The sequence below is a fragment of the Corvus cornix genome, chromosome 5, assembly GCF_000738735.6.
Source record: "Corvus cornix cornix isolate S_Up_H32 chromosome 5, ASM73873v5, whole genome shotgun sequence".
NCBI classification, from domain to species: domain Eukaryota; kingdom Metazoa; phylum Chordata; class Aves; order Passeriformes; family Corvidae; genus Corvus; species Corvus cornix.
Window position 1 is genome coordinate 26,341,211 of NC_046335.1, and position 16,197 is coordinate 26,357,407.

Consider the following 16,197-nt stretch of genomic DNA (forward strand, 5'->3'; position numbering starts at 1 on the left):
TCCAAGATCAATTAATTATACAGTTAATGTGTTTCACTTGGCTCTGCCAATATAATGTTCTTAAAGTATTTTAAAACCATAATTGTTATGAACTAGGACACCAAATGCCTTACAAATACTTCAGTATACAACGCATATCCTAGCTAATTGCACTTGCAATTTCAGAGATTTGAGCTAGGTTTGTTTGATAAGAACAGCTTTCCATTTATCCACATTTGTTGAAAAAATATAACAATCTTATCCCTTTCAGTACAGGAAATTTCCCAGTATTTTGCCTACAACTGCTTTGAGGCTAAAACAGCTCAATCCTACAAACTTCACATCACCAGCACTTGCAAAGTATGGATTATCCTAAAAACTTATCAGTAACCTGAACTCGAAAGACTTGTAGAATTGATTCTGTACAAGCAAGCACTTAAATAAACCTTATCAAGCTCTTCTGCCTTTTCTGCATCATTAGAAGTTTTATTATATCTTACTGCTAAAGAGCCTATACTGTTGCCAGAATTATTTCACATTTCTAATATACATAAGCCCATTTTTTCTTGATTTTTTCTAATCCCATTAGATTTTATGCTTAATGTCTCTACTTGTCTTTGCCAGCATCCTGCACCTCAGACATTCCAGCTTATCTTGCTATATATTTCCCTTTAATTCACTAAGTTTTCTATAAATACACATACATACTTTTTCAAATTAACTATTTTACTGTCATTCTGGAAAAGTATGCAGTTTTAGAGTTTTCAGGTGCATAGGAAATTATAATTTCATAATTTTTTCTTTAGGGGTTCTAGTCAACTTTTACTCTAATTTTTTCCATCAAAATTTTTCCTCACAATCAATTTCACTCATAAGTTTCCCCACTAGGCAATTAGTCCCTCAAATGCACTAAGTATATCGGTTGACACCCTCCTCCATTTGCCAAATTTGAAGTTAATCAGGTCTTGATCACTTGTCACCAGGCAACCACCAACTCTTAGTCCCATATTCAATTCATCTTGTCTGTGACAGTGAGATTCAAACAGAGCTACCTCATTTTGGGTCCCATATCTTTCATACCAAAGCACCATCAATAATTCTCACAGAGAATATTCATGTTTCACCAGTGACCTCCTGAAATTTTCAGCACTTGGTTTCTGTTACATTCAAACAACAACTAATCATCTTTAACTCAGGTAATAGGACGAAGACTAAGGTACCTCCTCATATGGCTGCATTGTCCCTATGGCCGCATAAACAAGTTTACAAGGGACAAACATTATGTTTACAATCAGTGGTTGATACTGATACATAGTCAGAGCACGATAGTGACCTATATATAAACAGGGATCAGATTGTCATAAGAACAATGCCTGCAAGGCAGGGAGAAATAAATTACAGGGCTATAAAGAATTCTCCAGCGCAAGAGTAGAAATTCTGCACAAAGGATTTGGATTTGGAGACCTTTTTCCTATCAAGGAATACCACCAATTCATCTGCATTATTCTGTTTTCATCTCATTGACTTTTTCACACCAAACTTTGAAAAACAGTGTCTTAGGCCAAACACACTAAGGAAGAAAGTAATTCTAACTTTGCCCTTATAGGTGGTTTCCCTGAAACAGAATTGTGTAGGGGTTCAGAACAGAAGGCTGGTCTCTCTGGAGGTCTTGTGTATTTTAGCAGGGAAAGGCATGTACTATCTTGCACTTCCTGCTCAGAAGACAACACTCCATTTAAAATATAAGAGGCTAACAACAGGTAATGTTATTTAAAGTGTTTCCACAATGAGATCATCCTGAAGATAACAACTTATTTATCTCTTATAAATGCATACACATCTAGCACAAAAATTATGAGAAAAAGATATTAAATTAATGAAAGTAATTCCACTTGACATTTGGGATAACAATTACCATACTTTCCAATTATCATTATTGCTTATTTTCTTTCCCAGAGAATTCAAAGTGCTAGACTTATTTCCTCAACCCCAAGCCCCACAATGTGATATGACATCAAGTTCATTTTCAGCCTAGAATTACATACTTTGTTTATTTTGAGAAAGGAACTTTTGAAAAACATGATAGTTTGAAGGAAAAAAAGTGTAATTTTGTTTTAAAGCATAATTTTTCTTATTGTGTTTATCAATTTTTTTAATCTCTCTACCAATGCAGACTTGAAGCAACATTGAATGCTTTACAGCAAGGAACTTTTGAGAGTTGTATTTACTTACACTGAACAGGAACAATTTGGACAAGAAATATTTCAATACACCACAAATACTTTTGAGGGCATCTGATTTCTCCTCCTATGATATATAAATTCCAGAACACAATTGTGTAAAATTAATTAATTGTAGAACATGGAACACTAAAAGTAGAGATGGCTAAACTAAAAGTCACATTCTTTACACAACCTACCAGTCAGTCAGTACTATTTACTGAAGTCCTTTTTCATTCCTCAGCTACAGTCTCTCACTCACCTCTTCCCTTACAGCAGAAGTAAGAGGTTTTTTACCTATGTAATATAAAATGTAAATTTTTGTCTTAGAAAAATAAAAATTATAAACCCACCTTTAATTTGATGTACCTAAAGTTGTCTTACATATTCTAGTTTCCACATGCCACACCATTCAACAGAAAATAAGGCTCATGGCCCTGCAAAAACACTGGTATCTCCAAAGACAGAAATTAACACCTCACTTCAATTAAAAAAAAAAATTAAAATAAAATATTATAGCTATTTCAATCTCATCATGCAAATTTCCAGGACAAGGGTTTGCAAAATTAGGCACAGAGTGCTGGATTTAATTGCTGCTTCAAAAGAAACAGAAATTGTAAAAGCTGGGAACTCTGTTCAAGGCAAAGGGTCACCAGCCTTCTTTTTATAGTGACAGAGGTCCTGAGTCAGAACCAAAGTCCCAAAAATTATTACCCAAAATCAAAATACACAGCATGACTTTACGTCAACCAAACACATTCAACACACCAAAGAATTTCACCGTGCCTCACACTCCTCCTCTCCCTTCCTCTTTTCACTACAAAAAACAAAACCAAAACCAAAAAACAAAAGGAAAAACATGTGGCTTGGCAAAAAAAATCCACAATATAATGGAAAAGAACATGAAAACTTTCATGATCTTTGAATGCTTTGAGAAACAGTATGTACTAAAAGTACAATGAAATTTGAAGTCAATAATTTGAAGACAATATTCTAAAAGACAAAGGTCCTCACAAGAGTTTGATGTTGGAACAGGACTACAGGGCCTAGTATCAAAATGCACAAGAGGATTTCAAGTGCCATGCCACATAAAGCACCACTTCCTGGATTAACACACAGCTTATCCTATGAAAATACTACCATTTCCAGATAACTTTCAGAAAACTCATATTTGAATTCAAAAAAATGATCAGCATCTCATTTACTATTGTCCTCAGAACATACTCCAGACTCAGAAGAAAGAGTTTTGGAAGGATGGAAACAGAGGAGAGTAGTACTGTTATTCATAACACACTGTATGTACTATCAAAGACAATTTTATTCCTACTGACTTTAAGTAATATCTTGATTATTTTCTTCCATATAGAATCATATCCTGGTCTTTAAGAACTGTCTTTAAACTCATTTGCTATAAGTTGTGTGTGTATTTGTTTATAACTGAGACTTCCTACAGACAGAAAGCCTTAGACAATGTACTAAAAGAAAAATGACTGAAGTCTGCTGTATTAGAGGATGGAAATTTTTTCCATTTTTAGCAAATGTCAGATCATTGGCTATTGCTTCTAAGATTAATAAAAGTTATAATAGTTTCTAGATCGCCTCTAAATAAAGATTACTATGAATGGAGAAATGATTTACCAATAGTCACCACAATGAGATTTCTTTAAAGGTTACAATCATCAGTTATTTAGCTGAAACACTGCTGAGAATGCCTGGTCATTTCTTGAATAATGCATAATGTTCATTGCAGATTTGATCTGTATTATAACAGTACAGATATTTCTAAAATAATGGAGAAAACTATCTGTTACTTTCCAATTGCTCAAGATATTTCCATGAAGTAATCGACTCTGAAAATATTATATGGAGTTACCTGAGTTCTCGTTTGCAAGCACAACTTGTAGTGATCACTACACAATAGGCACAAGAAAACAAAGTCATCAGCCTTTACAGACTTCCAAGAAAAGCTGTGATAAATACAGGGCAGAGTAAAGCACCTTCCTGAAATACTAAATTAAAACTATTAAATTGCTGTATGGTACTGGGGGACAAATTTAAAACTAAGCTTTTAAAATTAATGATTAACACAAGCAGACAACCACATTGGGGGAAGAAAAAAAATTGCAGCTGCCTACACAATGTAAGTACCTCTCAAATGATTTTCCAAATGTCTTTAAGTCTATTCAGAAGATTGTTTGTGCACATACAAAGTATAATATCTAGTGTTTTATTGTAGGTTTATCAACCATACTTCACATGAAGCTGCAAGCTATTTATGTGAGCTTGTTTATACATATGAACTTCTTCTAGGGCAGCAAAAAGCAACCTTAATAAATGAAACTGAATTTCTTTTGATGTAATTTCATGAATGTTTGATCAGAATGTGTTAACAGGTTTCTATGTAAGGAGAACTGGTGAAGTCATAAAATATACCTGTACTATACAGTTAAACCTGCTTATGGGGAATTATACAATGAAACATTCTTTCATCAAGCATTGTTTCTATATACTGACACATAAATAATACAATCCTACTTAGGATAAAGCTAAGCACCCAAACAGAAGGAAAAAAAGTCAAAACCCTTCCTGAGCCCCCACACCCCTTACACCTAAAGGAATGAGAACCACAGCACTAGATGGCTGGAAGGGCAGGGTTATTCTATCAGATAGGGTGAACAGACATTAAATGTTCCCAACTCTTTTATAGGGAGAAACATTAATCTAGATTGGACTATTTATGCTGTTGCCTAAGATTATGATTTTGTTCTGTAAAATTATTTTCTTCATTAGAATCTTTGCAAAAAAAGGAAGATTATATATTCAGGTATATATTCCAGAAGAGGATAATGAAAAATAGATCCCAGATACTCTGGAAATATACACAGAGATCGGCAGAGCTCAGACTTTCAGTAACACAGGACAGCTTGTAGAAGCACAGACAGATCATAGATTGCACAGCAGAGTCCACTTTACATCTAACTTGAAATACTGTTTAATTGCCTGAGAATAAACTCTCATCCTGTAAAAATGGGGAACATTTGCATATTATATCAGAAGCCTAATGAACCATGTTATACTCATGCCCTGGATGATGTAATTATTGCCTTTTCGTCTCCATGAGAATTATATATGATGTGGCAGATAATATAAATTAAATATAGGAAATGATGTAACTATGTCCAGCTACTAAATCCTCAGCCTGAAACTGCATTGGTTTTTGCCCTCCATGCCTCTCTCCATTCACTGAAAATTATAACTTTCCTTAAATAATATCACTTCCTTTAAATGGAAAAGCAGGTAAAAAACCTTTGCACCATCAACACGAGACAACACAGACAACTGTGGGCTGATAAATAAGATTCTATTTCTACCTCCTCCCTCCACCCTTAAATGTAGCTTTTTTGTCGGCCTCATGATATATACATTCTATCTAATTTAGTGTCGACTAAGAGTTCATTGTTCATAATTTGTGGAAAAAACCTGAAGTGCTCAAATCTCATATGCCTCTTCCAAAAATACGCTTCCTTCAAAATGTGAGATCAGTAGATAAAAATAAAGGAGAGGAGTTTTCTGTGCTGTTAAAGCCAGGACACCCAGAAATCCCAGGTTTTGGTAACCCTGATTTCTGGTTTTGCGTCTTACTCCTTAATTTAAAACACTTATCAGACAGAGATCTCACTCATCCAGATGGGTAACCTAAGCTGAAAAAATAATAAATTACAAAAATATCCACTTTACACAGGTCATTGGAAAGACTATTAGGAGCAACGTGCACACAGCCTCTAGTTTGTGGCAAGTCACATCTAACATTGCTTTTGCTGCCCAACTGCTTGTTTGAGCATTAAAAGAGGAAATTTAATACTGAAAACAGTCTAATTTTTAATAGATGCCTACTGGCTCAGAAGTCAAAATAATTTCTATAGACATAATGAGAGGATAAATAACATCCTAGTCTCTCACCTGAAAATTTACGCATGTGGATGTGATGCTTTCAAACTTCAGAAATACGTGATTCTACCTTTAAGGTATAGCCAGAAAATTAAGACATTGAGCTCTCAAATCAAGGAATAATGCCATGTTCCTCTCAAACACATCCTTATGCAAAATACTACAACAAAGCAACACAATAACAGCTATAACTTGAAACACTTTAGTCTACATCGCCCAGAAGACTTACAGCTGTAATAGTTACATTGTTAAATAAAAAATAATTAAAATAAGAGGTTTATTTCACCTTCACATGGTGTCTTTCTCATGCAGACCTCAGATTTCCACATTTGAATCCCTTTAAAGGATTTGATATGCAGGGAAAGAAGAAAGGATGAAAGTAAAAATTTCAATTTAGAGGTTACTAAAGGCTGCCATACTCTGTAGTACACAACATATTTACTCCATACCTTTTACTGATGTATTAGGTGGAGGTCCTTCCATCCTCAAGTTCCATGGAGGATCACCTTGATTAGCAAAGTCCCTCATTTTCAGATAGCTAATTGTAAGTCGGATGATGGATGCCTTGTCAAGCTGGCTGGTAATGGCTGCAGGCAGTGGCAACAACTTTGCCAACTCATAGAATTCAAAATTCTCCTTTCCCCGGCGAGAGCGAGCAGCATCTCGGGACTTTTCCTTCCTCAAAGCTTGCAAACTGAAAGAAAATAAACAAAGTAGGACATTCATCAATATTAGCATTCTGTCACATTCAACCAATTTACTTTTTCACTGCTGATCTCTACAAATTACATTTTCAAAATGCTGTTGCACATAGAGCTACAGATTTCAGGATATATAAAATGTTACTCCATGCTTGAATGATTAAAAGTAATGACAGTATTTGAGTTTCAGTAGTAGCCAACATATGTAACTACTCTTAACACCACTTTCTTTTTAGCCTGCCTTTCCTTTGTCTGCTGTCAGTCTCATGAAAAAATTCCCAAGAATTCTGTGTATGTGTGGGGTTTATCTGTCTAGGTGCCATTGCTTCTTCTGACTCACTGTAAGACAATTTTGCCTTAATTTTTGTCAAATTCTGACTCTTGGGAGAAGATTAAAAGGTGATTCAAGTGTTTGTCACCTCTGACAGGGGCTGCAGTGCAGCCAAGATGACCAAACAGGTTGTGTAGTAACTGCTGAGACACAGAAGTTTAAGTCTGGTGTAATAATGTAAAACTTCCTGTCTTTAATGAAGCTGTTCTTTAGGAGTTGTTCAACTGTCTTTGCAGTGGAAGCAGTACCCTTTGTTAGTGGGGTGAGAAAGCCCACTTTGTGATTCACATTTCTGACTGTAATTCGCTACCACATACATGGCAGACTGATCACTTTTTGATCAGAAAGAACCTTCTGCTTTACATGGAACTGTTGGAAATGCTGAGACATTCATTTTTTGCACAGATTGCATCTATGCAACACTGTTGCATAGATGTATCACTTGCTACCACCAATATAGAACACACAAAGATAACTCAGATTTTTCTCCTGGGCTATTTGCTTAATTGGTGCAAAACTCCTGAATGCAGCATGATGACAGTGGTTAACAGCTGGGGGCTTTTTTCCCTTTTTTACACAGAGCAAAGCGTTCAACCTCAGGATATTACAAGCTTCACAGTACATCTGCCTCGATGGATACAGGTTGGTGCTGGTGCTGGTGTCTGTCCATCATTCTGCAAGGTGAGTAAAAACTGTTCTTGTACCTCATTAAGGGTCTATCTTTCCTTTGCTTCATTTGTTTACCTACTAATTTGATGAAGTTAAAGCCACGATTCCATTAGCTAGTCATTGGTTTACCACAGAGCTAGAATACAACCAGTATGTATAATGGAACAGCAAATGCTTCTCTCAAGCTTCCACAACCCTTCCTGAAACCCTGGATTTTATCAACAAAAAAGTCATAATGGCCAGATCTACAAAAGCACTCTGACATATGAAGTAAATCAGTAGAATTGAGGCACGCCGATATAACAACATGAAGCTAAGAGCTCTATTTTACCTGTTTTTCTAATTTGGGAATAAACTACAGTTTCTCTTTTTTTGATATTCTTAACCACCTGCATTTTTGTAGCCATCTTTGCCACTTCAGACTGGGAAGGGCATATCAGCTAGGCCCTTAGCACACAAATGGAATCTCTCCATGACAGTTCCCTTAGTATGGTTAACACATTACATTCCCTATACAATTCTATACCAATAGCAATTTTATTTAAAAAGACAGTCTGGCTAAGAAATAGGAATGGTGAGATAAAGGTACAGGAGAAAACAGCACATCCTTACCCACAGGTAAAGATACACAATCCTACTGAATGACACAGTAAAGTACATACTTGGTTTAATGAACTCTATATAGAATGCTAGCACATTGATTTGCAAATTATATTCTAGGAAAAATGTACCTGAAAAATAATATTTCACAATGCACACTGTAGATGCATCTCTATCCAATTTCAAATTTTAAATATCTACCGTCAAGGATGTGGAAAATCCCTTAAAAGGTGCATTAAATATAACAGATGGAAGTATTTGATGTATACACAGAAATATGGGAGCTACAGGTCTGTGGGGTATGAACTGTCCAATTAATTCCAAGGAAGTAGTATACCCTCTACAAGTTAAATATATACAACTGCAACATCAGGCAAATTTCTCTGCACAATTGCTTCCAAGTGAAAGCTCAATTTCATGGCACAAGACATGGCCTTTTCTGCCTGTCACCACCTTTTTTTTTTCCCCAGAAGCCAAGTCTGAGAACTCAAGTCCCCAAATCAAGTTAGCAGAAGAAATGAGCTTATAGATTTGTTCTGAAAGTCTGCACCAAGAGGGTCACACCTTCTTTCCAAAGCATTTAATTATACCCCTATGTAAGAAAGGAGATTTTTGGAAATCCCTATTAAAACAAATCAGAAAAATTACAGATCTCAGCAACTTCTGAAACTGAAAATGTTAGAAATTGAATAGTGATAGAATATTCCTTAGAAACACCAAAGTCTAAATCCACAGTTTACAAGTCCTATAGAGGTTTCAGGAGACTGCTGAAACTGAAAAATATATTGGAATGTAAACTTATGTAAAACCTTACTGGATCAGTAACAGTTTGCAGTGGAAGTCAGTTAAGCTGAAAAGTGAGGCTACCAGTGTCAGCAAACAGAATGATTGGAAAGCTGCCTATGTGTATGCAAACTTATACAACAAAAAAAGTAGAAGGGATGGGGAGCTGACATGATAGAAAAAAGAAACTCCTGAGAAACAGTATTAAGAATAATTCACTTTTTCTCCCAGACATTTGTTATATTGTCATTTGTGGAAACTTCATGGGGTGAATTAAGTCAAGGAATTTGTAACTTGGAGCATTTTTCTCTTTGCATCAGTGCCATTAAGCCAAATTTTAAAAGAGTGTCCGCTGATATGTGCACACAAGTCCTAATCTCTACTCTAGGTAATTCCGCTAGGGAAATACACTATACTGTTGGACACTGCAGTTATGCTGATAAAATGGGTCCTTAATTTGGGAGCAGTGATTTCCTCAGCAGGATGCAGGAATTCATTAGATACAACCTAAACATGGCTGTTAATCCTCTCTGGCACCTGTGATTCTGATAGGCAGTATCAGCTGCATTGTCAGATGCTCTTAATAAAGCAATGTACTGGCACTAATAATCCCAAGAGGATGCTAGAAAAGAGGAGTGTGAAGTTCCAAACAGAAAGCAGTGGTGCTGACACCAGACCGAAATTCATCTCGGCTCCTGTCATACGACACTGGGGCTAGAGGTGGTTCTTGGAACATAAATGAATTTGTTAAGTATCAGGCTGCAAAAACTTAGAAATACACAGGCTCTTCTGCTAATAAGAAAAATTAAAGTGTGGGGAACTACACATGTTGACTAAGTGGATTTCAAACCAGTCAGAAAACACCAAGAAAGCAAGCATCACATGGTTAAGAGTTCTCAAATGACAGAGGAGATCCCCCAGCAGACAAGCAAATCTACATATAATATCCACAGTCCCAGCAAGAAAGTAACAGTGGGAAATATACACAAGGGATATAAATATTGCTTCCTCTTTGCTTCCTGTGGAGAAGGGGTAGAAGCTAAGACAATTGGATAAGGGTGCATCACTGTACAATGTAAAAGGATGATGTTTTCATACAATGGTGAAACTTCATGCATTCCCTTAAGAAGACATTTCTCATAGAATTTCCATATACAGAGTCCACTAAAGAAGACTAAGAGGTTTCCAGCTGCTAGCTCCTGATAATTCTGAGAAGCAGTACCATATAAACAGGATATTTAATGGCTTGAAAACTAATGCTATTTTAGATATGGTTTCTAAAATATATTTTATTTTTCATTTTAGGGCCTTTCCAGATGGACTGATATAAAGGGGGTCTGGCTTTTACAGATGAAAGGGTACAATAAATACTACCATATAATTCTAAAATGGTATACATGACATTTCTGAAGTAGATTTTCTATTGAAGACACAGCAGATGCAGAAGACATGATAATATGGTGTTGCATAAAAGTTTTATTGGTACTCATAACTCACTTGTGATTTCATTGTGCTTGTGGTCATTCCAAGCTTAACCTGCTCCACGTTTTATTTCACATAATTTTATATACTTTGCATTCATAAGCATATACATGCATCCATATCTGTGTGCACACCCACAACCTTCACTTGTCTGACCAACTGACATCTGTCACTTTAAAGTTGGGACAATCACAGATCCTAATTTTTGCAGCATTTAATGGCAATCAAACATGTTACAGCACATCAACAGATACACTGACCTAGACAAGGAGTTTTTAGCATATGTTCACAGAATCACAGAATATTCTGAGCTGGAAGTGACCCACAAGGATCATCAAGCCCAGCTCTTAAATGAATGGCCTAGCTGGGGATCAAGTCTGTGATGATGGTGTTATTAGCACCATGCTCTAACCAACTGAGCTAATCTCAGGGTCATAACAATACCTCCCTTCTGTGTCTCAGTTTGGGCACTAAGAATCAACGAAATAATTTAATTATGCGGATTTGCATTTTGAATGAAAACAGGAATGACTTCAGTTACAAATAATTTTTGCTTGCAATTTCAAAATATATCTTGGAAAGAGGTGCTTCACAGACTTGCCCAGTTCTAGAAAGGCAGCTCAAATTTACATTTCACCTACACTGTTCCCTTAAACCTAATGCAGGCAGGACCCCCCAAGCAGAGCTTCTCAGAAATATCGGCCTCCCTCTGCTCAGCCCCACATAACAGCACTGCTGGGATTTATGGTACCTTCATTGGACTTGTCACAAATAGAGATTGGATTGGAAGCAACGGCCATAAAACAAGGTTTGAGGGACAGATGGACTGCTGAGCTCAAGACATAGTGGCTTGAGCCAGTGGACAGCTTATCTGAGGTGTGCTATCATTGTTATTGCTCATTTCCATTCATGGGCACATTTCCATTCAGTTTTCTGCTTCACAAGCAGGAAAGTATGGCCAAGTCTCACAAAGGATGCACAGTATTTTTGAGAATGGCATTGAAATCCTCCCTGATTTCAGTACAAACTTTATAAACGCAAAAGTATACTAGAACAGAGCACTTTTTCTTATATTACTAAACATTTTCATACTTGTTAACCCAGATATTACTGAGCACTAGTGAATTTCTTAAGCCCCTAACAACAATATGGATTAGTAGCAGCAACTCCAGATATAGTATAAAAACAGCACTTAATATCTAATAATGTTTACAACAGGATTTATAGAGAATGAAGCAATATGTCTCTGTGTGTATTTTTCTATTAGTCTTTTAAAGTCAAGGATCAAAAGGTCCACTGTAAACAGTATCCAACTCTCTAAAGGACAAAGTCAGATGAATATTATAACCATTTCACAGAAAAGAAATCAGATATAAGTAAAGGATATGCAACATTAGAACACACAATGAATGTACTACAAAAAATTTGGACTGGAGATAAGTGATCCAGCCCCCTCAGCCCTCTGAAAGAGACTTTAAATTATGTATGTCCCTCTATGTAGAGTGTTTCCTAATACAAAGAACACAAGCAGACTTACTTGCTATTGAGCATAGTCATAGTATTACATAAAGCAATAAATTTATGCTGCTCCTGAGTCCAGAGTTGTGCATTTGTGCAATTCAATATGAGTTATACCAGAAAGATCCTCTTATATATTTTCTTTGTTCCACATTAATACGATGTGACATAATATTCCCATACTTTGGATATTTTTGTATTTAAATCAACTTTTTGTCCCTTCCTCTTTTATTAATAACCTCTTTACATAATTTATGTATTTACATAATAAAATGTAGTGGATGATTATGAAAATTTGACTAATACAAATGTTTATACATTCTGATCTATTACAGGAATAATCGATTACCTGTTCTCTCAAAGCCACACCCTTCCAAATCTTTTCTGGGGCTTCAAGCTGACCAGTGAAAACAACGAGGGCAGTTAAGCCCATTTAAAACAAGTACATTTAAAATCTGACTCTTAATGCCCGGGCAATTCATTAAGATAATGTCCTGCTCCACCTATAAGTTGCCACCCATAAGCCATGTTCTGTCATATAAAAATCTTTTTTCATATCGCTGATGTCATGGAACAATTAAACTTCATTAGAAGCTCAAAGAATAGAATAGCATCAATATTTAAATGAACCAATTATTTGGAATATTTATTGATTTTTCTTCTATATGACTTTTCTTATTCCTGATGTTTTTTTCAAAAGTTAATAGTGGCATTTCAGAAACAGTGTTCAATCCAATGGATATTAATCTGAACAGCAGTGCACATTTTCAGACTCCAAAACAATTATTTAGACTGTAGGAAAGATGAAGGAAGTAAAGATGACTAACCTGCACTGCATAATTGTACATGTTGCAGTTGCAAAGACCAGTTTTGGAAGTCAAACATCACCATTGGTGGTAGCATGAGCCTAAGGCTTGTTATTATAAATTTTTTTGTTATTCTGTTTTTCTAAAGGTTATGCTCTAGAGAGTTCACAAATATGCATGAAACTGGATATTTTTTCAGTATAGTAGACACAAAATACAAAAGAATTAAGCAAGAGAACTAATGCTCCTGTAGATGTAAATTGAAAGAAGAAAAATCCTCTCTCAACCTTCTATGACTAATTCAATTAGTTCTGAAAAATTGATAATGAAAGTATGTTAATATGTTTACCTCTAATTTCTACACTACATTTTGCTATCTTTGGGGATTTCTTTGCTTTTGAGACAACTTTTTGACTTGATATCTTCTCCCTTTCTTTGCTTTTCCTTTTTTCTTTCTGCTGTCCCATTCATAGATTTCTTTTCACAAAGATTGTTTCTGAACTGAGAGTACAAGAACTTCAAGACTAATAATAACAGTTACAATGTTTAAAAGAGGACACTACTTTTGTGAGGGGAAAACCTCCAAAATCAAAAGCCGCATTAAATTTTACCTTCTTTCTTTTTAAGTTGATCTGAGAAGCCAGACGGCAGATTTTTATGGATTTTTTCTGCTTGTTTGCTTAGGAGATCCGAACATTGCTCAGTCTCACTATTTATCAATTAATCTAGCATGAAGCCTCAAAGGAGAAAGGTCGACTTGTATTAAAAATTCATCCATCAAAAATTCATCAAAGACTTCAGCATTTTAACTTGTGAACCTTTGAACACCTACATACTTGTCAGATCTGTGGTCATAGTTAACTGGAATCTATAGTTACCACACTGCCTGTACTTGCTCTGACACGAGCTGCTTGAAGAGACTTTCAGGTGAAGGTGCAGTACATAACCAAGTGAGGCAGACTGCTTCCTCAAACTGCTCTTTTCATCAGACAAAGGATATCTAACATTTGACTAAGTTCAAAGTCAGTAAAATCAGACCCTTTCAATGACCAAACACTTTTCAGGGGAGCTTATTTTTTCCCCACCATAAAAAATCACCATTCTTACAGGCAAGAATTTGCCAAAAAGGTAAATTAACCATTATCTGATATTATCATCAATGGCCTAGACCACAAATTAAAGCCATTTAATGCTGTCTAAGAAAAAATAATGTTTTGAGACTTTCTTTAATGTGTGAAGAAAGCTGTATAGTATATGCTGGAAGTTAAAGCTGGAACCTTCAAGTTCAAGGTAAAAACTCTGCTGCTTAACTAATGCACTGCTCATAGCTGTCATCATTAATTTATGTTAGCCTCTGTAAACATCAAGAGTATAATAGGCCAATTTCACAACTAAATATAGATGCACATTTTGCCCTTATATAAATGGCAGATTGCTGCTGTAGATCATCACTGCAGCAACACGTCAGTAAAGATGCACTGTTTGATGGTCTGATGCTCACACAATATATAAAACCAGTTGTAATGGTTGTTTGGAAGCAAAGTGTAACATAGCAGCAAAATTTCATTTGTTCCACAAACTCAGGATATATTAAGCTTGGCTGACAAAGACTGTTTGATGTGCTAAATCAGTTTGACCTTCATTTTTGCTTTATATTTCTCATTTAACACATGAAATGACCATTATTTTTTCACTGTATAGGAAAATATCACAGAACTGATTTCTATTAAGACCTTTCTTTTCTTTGTAGAAAAAAAAAAAATACATTTGGCCAAAAGTGCTTTAGCAATTATTGCAAAACTTATAAAAAATAATACCTATTAAGCCCAGCTTTTTATTATACCAATAAGACTTGAGGTTGGTTTTTAGGAGTTGTGGTTTCACAGAAGAGGATCCTTTTATTTTAAACATGTAAATGTGGTTCAAGGAAAAGGTTTGTGTATGCTTGAACTAATCATTAAACTGAATGTTTTATCACCAGTACGTACCTCTGTTGAACCGTATAAATAACAGGATTTAGTTCCAAAGTGAGTCATTAAAACATAATAATAGGAACATGGCAGGTTTTTAAGGATTACAAACTGCATCAATCCCGCACAATCTTTTAAAACTAATGTACACCTTGATACAGAAACCATTAAGTGAGCTGTGATACACTAGTTTAAATCCAAATTCTACAACTAGAACACTAGTGTTTCAGTCTTTTTTTTCTTCCTATGTTGAACTAAGCAATTGCCACCCTCCTGATAATAGAGAAACTGCAGTTTTATCAAGCAATTTTGCAGCACCCAATAAACAGCACTTTACCTTGGAGCAACTTGTACATTTCACACCTTAAATTTCTATTTACCAAATCAGCTAATCACTTCACAATTGAACTTCTCAGAACAAAAAATTATCAATTAAAGTGGTTGAAACTCCTGCAAATTATCATTTAGGAATGAAGTAATTGCTTTCATCAGGGCAGAAAAGCCCGCCAGAACAGAAATGTCACTTCAGATTAGTGTTCTCACTCCTGAAGCTATGGATGACACAGCTGATATAAGACTAAATGCCAAGACCAATCAATTGCTTTTGTGGCTCTGTTCTGAGCTGCTGTAAAAGGGGCCATTTTCTAGGATCTACTCTTCATTATAGTAAATGCTATCTCCTTGGTAACATAATTCCATTTCTCATAAATTCCGTCTGAGAGCATTGTCCTAACAATGGATGTTTGTGGAAAAGAATGCTGTTGGTTTAATGCAAAGAAATTAAGTGTGAACGGCTGTCAAAGTACTATAGTTTGATTCTTCTTAAACATAAATTGAAGTCTTTACATTAAAAACAGAATACTTTGGCAGAAATGAATGTTCTGAACTAGTGTGATATATTGCATTTGGAAGTGATGTATTTCTGATTGAGAGTTTAGACTCATTTTTGAATACCTATGTTCTGTCTATAGTGGGCACACTTATCCCAGGCAGAGATTTGTCAGTTTAAGAGAAAGTAGATAAACACTCCACTTATTTCACACAGTGCAGTTAGGAAATGTGAAACTGCGTAAGAAAACATGGTCTCATTATCATATGACATGCTATTTGTTAGCAGACTCATCTGTGTATAAAAGCTTTCTTTGAACTGAGCCCTTACTGGAAATATCTGTATTTCAATTTGTACTGTTC

General features: G+C 35.5%; 1 protein-coding gene across 5 annotated transcripts in view; it reads right to left on the minus strand.

The window, feature by feature from the left end:
- NPAS3 (neuronal PAS domain protein 3) overlaps window positions 1-16,197 on the minus strand; it is a 602,217-nt gene that overhangs the window by 412,688 nt on the left and 173,332 nt on the right. For 4 of the 5 annotated variants that reach the window (XM_039553021.1, XM_039553020.1, XM_039553022.1 and 1 more), the window contains one exon: window positions 6,596-6,840. In XM_039553021.1, coding sequence (XP_039408955.1) covers window positions 6,596-6,840 — 245 coding nt within the window. Of the gene's footprint in view, window positions 1-6,432; window positions 6,484-6,595; window positions 6,841-16,197 lie in introns of all 5 variants that reach the window. The other variant, XM_039553024.1, reaches the window with a different exon arrangement.